Here is a 9,722-nt window from a genome sequence, read left to right as displayed (position 1 = left end):
AAAGCAAAACGAAAAGGCCTCTCCTGGAGCACCTGCCGCTCTCCCTGGTTTCCATAGAAACGCCAAACAGCCGCATGGGAGCCTTGCGGAGGAGCTGGGCCCTCGCCGCCAGCGGGAGCGGGAGCCTCGGCTTTTCGGGGGAGGGACTCGGAAACTGCCCGTGGGTTGGGGGGGGATGCTGGTTGGGGCAGCCGGCCGTGGAAACCAGGCTGTGGGGTAGTAACTTTGTGGGTGGGGAGAGAAGAAGAGCTCCCCATGCAAGAGGAGGAACGGGGTTCGTCTGCCGTGGCTCCTGATGGCCTCGTTACCGCTCGGTGAGAGGAATGCCCTTTGCACATGCACAGAGGTGCTCTCGTCTCCGTTGCGGTGCAAAAGCGCCAACTTGGCCCCGCGACCGTGGGTGCCCCGGGGACGTGGGTGCCATGCAGCGTGCAATGACCCTGTGGGTGCCCGGCTCCTTCATGGGGAATATTGTGGGTGCTCAGGGAGTTGGCACCTATGTTGGGGTGCCAGGTTTTTCGGAGCTCAAAGGCCTGTTTCTGACAGGGTTATGTTCACCTGGGAATGCTGTGCTTGGCTGGAGGGTGGATAGCGAGGAGAAGCAGCTGGGGGTATGGGAACTGTTGGCTTAGATTTTGGATGGGGAAGGGTGCCCAATGGCTTGTGTGTGTGTGTGTATGTGTGTATTGATGTGATCAAGCAGTGCTTCCCTGTCTAATGACCTGAGCTGCTTTGTGCCTGGCAGTGAAGGAAAAAGCACTTTTACAAAACGATTTCCAAAATTAAAAGCACATTTTAAGTTTGCAAAAAAAGCAGAAACACAGTGAAGGGCACCTTTGGGTCAGCTCAGCTGTTACTGCTCTGTCCGAACCCAAGTGAGCATTTCTGAAAAGCTTCTGGGAAAAGGTAGGTTTATCAATGGACTCCAACAAGAATAAGCAGTACTGGGTGCAGATCCATCCTTCCCTACTAAAAATTTCCTCTTTGCCATGGCAGGGAGGGGCAGCTGCCCCCCCCCCAATCAATAAAAATACAATAAAAATACATAGCTAACTGAGGTTCTGCCCCCTAACAAAAGGCCTGCCCCCCCAAAAAAAATCCTGGCTACGTCCAATAATAGAAAGTGGACAGCTGCCATAGGTTGTATGATGTGGGTGTCTGTCTGCGGATTATATTCTGTCATGAGCTCCTATATGGGATATTGATGTGGAGAGGAGGGTTCTCTAGCTTAGCTGCAACAGTGAAGTTGTCACCTTGTCCCTGCAGGTGGCTGTGCGGTGCGCCATGACTGACATACCTGTTCACTGTGAGTTGCTGGACAGGCAGTGGAGCTGGCACCAAGAATATGCAGGTGACTGACCACGGAGCTGCTTATTGGGACAGCCAAGATCCAGATTCTCTGGGAATGTACTGCTTTGCACAAATATATTGTTTCAGCGATCAATATTTTGAAAGGATTTGGAATTCATGTCCCTGACTTGAGGGAATTAAAAGAGGGCAGGATCTGAGGGGTAGATTAACTTGTAGGGTACTATAAAAAGCTAACTAAAGTAGTAACAGCTTGCCTCTCTGTTTGTAAGCCCTGCTCACTTCCTCACCAGACTCTGGTAACCACACATTTGCAAGGTTTTCTCCCCAGAGCTATACGGGCTGGGTTTCGAGAAATGGAAGCTGAGTTTGCCAGGACGTCAGCGTAGAATGCTTGTATAGCAGCCCCCCCCCCCGAAATACATGGGATATGTGTTCAGTTCAGTTTTGAAGAGGCTGTCATGACCCATAAATGGTGGGCATGTTTACTCCAAGTTCTCAACTGGTTGCAGGCACCACACAATGGGCAAAGACTACAGTGACCCCTAAAGGGTGTTTGGGCTAGGGTGGCAGTCAAAGAAATCTAAGTGCTTTGTGGTAGTCTCTGCAGCTGCCTTGAGAGGCAGAGCTGATGCTCTCTCACTGCACTACAAGCTCACACCCCTCCTGTCCAAAAAATAAATCCAGTATTAAAGAAGAGCAAGACCTAGAACAGGAGTGGGGAACCTCATTATGCCCATTCTATTATGCCCTCCCTATTTGGCCGGCCAGGCCACACCCACCTGCTCTACAACACCTGATGTCATATATGAAGTCACTTGTGAGGTATGTAAAGTGGAGGCTTTGTCAAAAGGGCGTTTGCTGGCCTGCAAAGCCCTTTTCAAAGCACAGGGTGAGGTAGTGCTTTGAGTGGGGCTTTTGAGTGGGGCTTTCCTGCAACTCTTTGAACAGAGCTTCTGAAGATCCAAGAACAAGCTGATTGTCCTAGAAGAAACAGTGGTCATGGGAGTTGCAGATTCGTCAGTGTTAATAATAAGAATAATATATTTATTTATTTATACCCCGCCCATCTGGCTGAGTTTCCCCAGCCAGCTCCCAACAGAATATTAAAAACACGATAAAACATCAAACATTAAAAACTTCCCTAAACAGGGCTGCCTTCAGATGTCTTCTGAAAGTCAGATAGTTGTTTGTTTCCTTGACATCTGATGGGAGGGCATTCCACAGGGCAGGTGCCACTGCCGAGAAGGCCCTCTGCCTGGTTCCCTGTAACCTCATTTCTCCCAGTGAGGGAACCGCCAGAAGGCCCTCGGCGCTGGACCTCAGTGTCCTGGCTGAACGATGGGGGTGGAGACGCTCCTTCAGGTATACAGGACCAAAGCCGTTTAGGGATTTAAAGGTGAGTACCAACACTTTGAATTGAGTTCGGAAACGTACTGGGAGCCAATGTAGGTCTTTCAGGACCAGTGTTATATGGTCTTGGCAGCCACTCCCAGTCACCACTCTAGCTGCCGCATTTTGTTTGACCTTTATTGGGTCATTTTTGCTGCATTTGCCTTTGGAGTAGGGCAATCCCCTGGAAGTCTTGTGGGGCTGCATTCCTTTTGGAGTCATAGGATCTTTTAACAACCTCAGTGTTTCTTTTGATCTCTCGCAGTTGGGCCCAAAGTGTAAAGCAGGAGGGGACAGTGACGCTGGAGGGGGCAGAAGGACCAGCAGAGGAGGTAAGGTAGCAGCTACTCCAAGATTTCTACTCCATGCTTCCTAGGTCCAAGAGGTGCCTTCAGGGCAAAAGGATGCCTGCAGCAGCCTTTCCCAACCTCGTGCCCTTCTTCACACAGTGTACAATTGAACTATGGAACTCCTTCCCACAGGAAACAGTGATGGCCACTGATGGATTTAAGAGAGGATTGGGCAAATTCCTGGAGGATAAGGCTCCCAATGGCTGTTGGCCATGATGACTTTGCTCTACCTTCATGGTTGTTGTTTAGTCGTTTAGTCGTGTCCGACTCTTCATGACCCCCTGGACCAGAGCACGCCAGGCACTCCTGTCTTCCACTGCCTCCCGCAGTTTGGTCAAACTCATGCTGGTAGCTTCGAGAACACTATCCAACCATCTCGTCCTCTGTCGTCCCCTTCTCCTTGTGCCCTCCATCTTTCCCAACATCAGGCTCTTTTCCCGGGAGTCTTCTCTTCTCATGAGGTGGCCAAAGTATTGGAGCCTCAGCTTCATGATCTGTCCTTCCAGTGAGCACTCAGGGCTGATTTCCTTTAGAATGGATCTTCTTGCAGTCCATGGGACTCTCAAGAGTCTTCTCCAGCACCATAACTCAAAAGCATCAATTCTTCGGCTATCAGCCTTCTTTATGGTCCAGCTCTCACTTCCATACATCACTACTGGGAAAACCATAGCTTTAACTAGAAGGACCTTTGTCAGCAAGGTGATGTCTCTGCTTTTTAAGATGCTGTCTAGGTTAGTCCACCTTCATGGTGGAAGGCACAGTAATGCTTTTGAATGCCAGTTGCTGGAAACCAGAGGAGGGGAGACTGCCAATCCAGTCAGGACTGGGGCTGGGACATTATCTTAATATTGCCCTTTGTTTCAGGCAGCAAAATGTTTTAGGTTAGCCTTAAAGATCAAGCAAGGTTGACTATGCTTAGTACATACTGACAAATATTGTATCCAGTGTTGCACCAGCAGGGTTCCACTGACACAATGTGGACTTCTGCTTCCTTTCCTCCTCCTGCACCCCCAAAATCTGCTCTGGAGGCTCCTCCAATGCTTTGGAACTAATTTTGAGGATGCACCAGGGGGGCAGGGGACAAAAGAAAAAGAGGAGGCTCTAGATCAGGGGCCAGCAACCTTTTTCAGCCGTGGGCCGGTCCTCCGTCACACAGAGCTTGTGGGTGGCTGGACTATATTTTTTTTTTGGGGGGGGATGAATAAATTCCTATGCCCCACAATAACTCAGAGATGCATTTTAAATAAAAGCACACATTCTACTCATGTGAAAACACCAGGCAGGCCCCACAAATAACCCAGAGATTCATTTTAAATAAAAGGACACATTCGACTCATGTGAAAACACACTGATCCCCAGACCGTCCGCAGGCCGGATTGAGAAGGTGATTGGGCTGCATCCGGCCCCTGGGCCTTGGGTTGCCTACCCCTGCTCTAGATCATGTACAGAAATCTGTTGCACCAACAAAGCTGCAGTGTTGGATACGGCCCTAAGTGAGAAATCCATTATCTCCTGCCTCTCCCGTTCTTAAGTCACAGCAGAAATGAGTCCTGCTTCTTCAGGTGTGCTTTTCTGTATTACAATAGGTCTTAGACTAGCCATGTAGTCCCCATATGTGCCATTTGAACCCTTGTTCTTTTAAAAAACCAGCTGCACTGGCTCCCGGTGGAGTACAGGGTCAGATTTAAGGTGCTGGTTTTAACCTTTAAAGCCCTTCATGGCCTAGCACCGTCGTACCTACAGGACCGCCTCTCCTGGTATGCCCCGCAGAGGACCTTATGGTCTTCAAATAAAAATATCTTGGAGGCCGCTGGCCACAGGGAGGTTAGGCTGGCCTCAACCAGAGCCAGGGCTTTTTCGGCTGTGGCTCCGATCTGGTGGAATGCTCTGTCACGAGAGACTAGGGCCCTACGGGACTTGATATCTTTCTGCAGGGCCTGCAAGACAGAGCTGTTCCACCAGGCCTTTGGCCAAGGCACAGTCTGATCCCCTCCTTCTGTAATCCTCATATAACTCTATCCCAATGGTTGCCATTAATTTGACCCTGAATTGATTTTAGAATGAATTGATTTTAGAATGTATTTCAATTAATTGATTGTGATTTTATGTAAACTGTGTTATTTTTACTGTTGTTAGCCGCTCTGAGCCCGGCTTCGGCTGGGGAGGGCGGGATATAAATAAAATATTATTATTATTATTATTATTATTATTATTATTATTATTATTATTAAATGTTCCTCATCCAACTGTGTTCAGTTGGCAGATTGAAGCCTGACGGAGATGCCCCCTCCAACATCGAACGTACACAGCTGCACCCCACTCGCCGCCATCCATCCACTGCTCCTAATACCAGCAGGTATAGACCAGAAGGTGAGTTGCCAAGGTGCTGCCAGTCGTTCTGTGCCGTGGGTTGATGTTCATGTGATTTGCTATCCCCTCTAGATTTGCTTTATTATTTTATTTTGTTTATTGATCCTCTTTGCCTTATTTTCCCTACTTATTTTTGCAGTTTCTAAGCAGTGCACATAATTTATTTTGAAAAGTATACAACGGGCAAGTTCAATTAAAATTAAACATGGAAACAAAACTTCCTTAAAATGGATGCTGAAGTAGAAAGGCCTTTGTTACATGCCTGACCTTCAACAGGGAGAAGGCCTGTCTGATTTCAGCTGGGAGGGAATTCTACAGAATCAGGCCCACAACACCAAATTCATAACTCCTGGTGGATATGAGTCGTGCATCCAACCCATGTTCCCATCAGGCTGCTACAGATTCTTTACCGTTGATAGTGTGGGCTGCCTGTAAATCCTTGCCTAATTGGACTTCCTGGTTGACAGCTGGTACAAAGGTGGGCAATAGATATTTCAAACTATATCTATTGCACACTGGGCAATAGATATAGGACACAATACAGTGGTACCTCGGTTTAAGAACAGTTCTGTTTACGAATGATTTGGTTTACGAACTACGCAAAGCCGGAAGTAGTGTCCCGGTTAGAGAACTTTACCTCAGTCTAAGAATGGAATCCGAATGGTGGAAGGGCACTGGTGGCGGGAGGCCTCATTAGGGAAAGCGTGCCTTGGTTTAAGAACGGTTTCGGTTTAAGAATGGACTTCTGGTACAGTTTAAGTTCGTAAACTGAAGTCGAACTTAATCTGTTCCAGGGGTCCGTTCAACTCCCGGAACCATTCGAAAAGGCGCGGTTTCTGATTGGCTGCAAGAGCTTCCTGCACTGAAGCACAAGCTGTGGAAGCCGCGTCGGGCGTTCGGCCTCCCAAAAACATTCACAAACTGGAAGACTCAGTTCCAGGTTTGCGGTGTTTGGGAGCCAATTTGTTCAGGAGCCAAGCCTTTTGACAACCAAGGTACCACTGTTTGGTGTGAGGTAGGTGCTGTCACGGTAAAATCTGGGTGCGGGGCTACTCTGCCACCCAGCTCGTCGGACTAAGTCCGCGGGTCCCTGCGGAAGAAAATGAGCTCAGCCGGAGACAGGAGCAAACTGCAGAAGATCCAAGTTTATTGCGCAACAGGTTCAAGACGAGATTGAACAGCGAGAAAGGGGTGACATGAACTTTTGAAACTTCCCTCCATGTCCCAGAATACAGTGCAAAATACATCACAGTTACATCATGAATACATTAAGGAGAGGTTGGGTTACACAGATTACATCATAAATACATTAAGGAGAGGTTGGGTTACACTGGATTAACATATGGAGGAGGGAGGGGGGAATATGCAGAGCTGGAGATATGCACAAATAAGCACTTCCTGAGTACCGGTGATGAGAAGTCAATGGTCCATGTATGCATATTCTGTCACCTGGCATTGCCCGGAGGAAAGGCTTGGCAGAGTGATTTGACAGGATTAGGGTCTTGACACCTTACTTGAGGGATTATGGAGGACAGGGGAGGTGTCATGGAGTCCTAGAGAAATTGAGCAAATTGGCACGTTGATTTCCTATGAATTTTATAGATTTTAGTCCCTTTTGACATTGACAATTGGAAATAAATGGATATATTGTAGCGAAGAAGAAGGTGAAGAAGACATGCCCCCCCCCCTTCCGTATCAATGCTAAGAGGTCACAAAGGTTGGAAAGCCTAGCTTTTTCGTTCCAGGAGATGCAGCCTCTCTGATAGAGGGACGCTCACCTCGCAGCATCAACTTCAACTCTTCCTTCAACCCAGAGCGCCTCAAGCAAGCCAGGCAGTTTGTGGAGAGAGCCATCAAGGTAAGTGGCCTTGGCTTACCTGGTCTCTACCTTTTTAGCCTTCAGCCTGCCTGATTTCCCCTCTTTTGTAGCCTTGGTTGGATGGGTCAACCTAGCCCAATGGGGAGAATGTTATCATCATCATCATCATCATCATCACTGAGGGGAGAGTCCCTGCCCCCCCTCCCCGCTGCAGGGCAAAGTTGATAAGCCTCTCCTGTTGCCCCATAGCAAAGGAAGATCTTCATGGTGAACGGCCCTTACCCCGTGATTCGGAGACGGCTGCTTGGCAGGGGCTGGGTGGAGAGGAAGTTTCCCAAGGTGGCTAAAGTAGTGAATAAGCGAGAACGTCCGCCTGATGGGGAGCAGGATGAAGATGGTGATGACAGTGACGGGCCTGAGGACGGTAAGGCCACCAGCCTCTCGCAACTTCTCTTTTAATTGTATCGGACAAAATTTATATGCTGCCTGACTGTATATTTACAAAAGAGGAAACCCTCTAGGCGATTTACAAAAATGTAAAATGAAACATTGGGATTCTCAATTAGAACCACATAAAAAGAGATATTTCATAGAATCGTATCACTGTAGCGTTGGAAGGGACCTCAAGGTGCATCTAGCTTAACCCTCTGCAATGGTATTTAAAAACATTCAAACGTTTGTTTTGAATTTTTGGAAGAATCTCAGATGTACACGCACCGGACATGTTAATCTGTTCCTGCTCCCAATAAATTCATGCACGCTATAAAAACAGGTGCAAAGCTACTAATAGAGAGACTTGGGTTTGACATGGCATGGGCACTAGTCAATCAGTGCCCATCACAACTGGCTTTCATTTGTTCAGTGTGAAACACTGAAAAGCCAAGCTATATTTTGTTTTGTTTTTAAATAATTTTTATTAACTGGCCAATCACATCAAATTAAATCACATCACATAACTTCCAAATTACTAAGCCAAATTTTTAAATTTTGTTGGGGGAACCCATACTTCAAGATCCAAAGGGGATTCAGATCATCTTCTTATTACTGCGTTAATGTCCAAATCAGTCCCAATCAGTCCAGACAAAGTTCATAATTCTATCCAGTCTTATCTTGATGTTTCCATATCATATCTTGTTCATATAATTTCTCTTTTTCCTTTACGATCTCTTCTGTTAGTCTCCTTAAGCCGATAAGCAAATATAATAATCCTGTGTGAATTTCCCGTTCCTCAATCTAAGTCCAGATGGTTTCCATATATCTCCTTCGTAGATAACATCGCTCTTTCCATCATAAATTAGGCATTTGTCACTCTTAAGTCCCACCGAGGAGTTGATCCACGATATGTAAACAGCTCTATTTCTCTCTTTCTCCTCCCAGACCCAAGAGCTCCAACAATGCCTCCCAAAATGGCGACGGCATTTTTAACTGCGTCATTCCCAAACTCTTAGCTTTCCAGCTTCGTCTTGAAACATTGCTTTGGTTCGAAAGTTCATCTCCACACAGCCTTAAATCCACAGCTTAAGTCCTTTTCTGACTCGTCAGGGGAGGGGATTCTTGTTTAATCACATAAAAAAGGAAAGGCAGGTTTTTTCTCCCCCCTCATTCATTTGTCATACCGTATCTTGACGTATCTTCTCTTATTTTATTCTTGTCTTGTTATCAGAGATCTCTTCTGTCAGCAGTCTTTACTCCCCCATTTTCCTTGAAGTATGTGCAATTTATCTCGTCCAAAGTGTATCTTTTGAAGATTCTTGCAGCTAGAGGCGCAGATCAGGGACGGCGTCCAGGAGTGCCAGAATCCCACAGGAGGGCTTTGCGCCTAGTGCCCCCACCCCCACAAATTCGGGGGTTTTATAGGGCACAGCAGGCAAGGGCTGCCCCCCCCACAATCCTGGGGGGGTTAAGGAGGCTAATTACCCCCATCATAGCCTCCAAATTACCTCGTGTGGGTCGGAGAGATGTTATTGTCAGCCATCTTCCGATGCGCCACCTAGTGGCCCCCCTGAAAAGCCAAGCTATATTTTGTCCTAGGATTGGAAATGTGTGTGTATGTGTGTTGAGGGCACTAATAGTACTTTAAAACTACCTCCACCTCTCTTAAAATGTCACCTCTGACTTTACACTGTTTCTCATGGGTTACTTAACCTTCTCAAATGGCCATTGTTTGGACCTAAAAGAGCTTGCAGTGAACTGTGTAAAAGTGCTACAAGGAAACACAGGATGGTATTACTATGTTTTCCTAAGCATGAGGTTTATGTTGGCAACACAGCAAGGGAAAACACAGCAAAATAGCTACGTTTGTGAAGACTAAAGAATGTAATGTAAAACTTGCAGTAAAATGGACTATATTAGGTTGGCTGGAAAAAACGCTCTTAGATTTCACTTGGCATTTTTGTAACAAGAAAAAGATGTAACTGATGTAAATATTGCTCCAGGTTTTGGAAGGAAACCACTGGCAACCCAAGATCTGTATACATTTGCTA

The 9,722-nt window shown here is 46.9% G+C and overlaps 1 protein-coding gene across 1 annotated transcript in view; it reads left to right on the top strand.

Moving 5' to 3' along the window:
- Nucleotides 1-9,722, top strand: part of LOC128408720 (tubulin tyrosine ligase 3-like) — a 38,857-nt gene that overhangs the window by 11,987 nt on the left and 17,148 nt on the right. Inside the window, exons 6-10 of the mRNA XM_053378744.1 lie at nt 1,292-1,351; nt 2,966-3,032; nt 5,307-5,420; nt 7,166-7,278; nt 7,489-7,663. Coding sequence (XP_053234719.1) covers nt 1,292-1,351; nt 2,966-3,032; nt 5,307-5,420; nt 7,166-7,278; nt 7,489-7,663 — 529 coding nt within the window. The remainder of the gene's footprint in view (nt 1-1,291; nt 1,352-2,965; nt 3,033-5,306; nt 5,421-7,165; nt 7,279-7,488; nt 7,664-9,722) is intronic.

This window comes from Podarcis raffonei, chromosome 2 (genome assembly GCF_027172205.1).
Source record: "Podarcis raffonei isolate rPodRaf1 chromosome 2, rPodRaf1.pri, whole genome shotgun sequence".
In the NCBI taxonomy this organism is placed as follows: Eukaryota; Metazoa; Chordata; class Lepidosauria; order Squamata; family Lacertidae; genus Podarcis; species Podarcis raffonei.
The sequence above is the reverse complement of the archived record's forward strand: the minus strand, read 5'-3'. Positions and strand labels throughout refer to the sequence as shown.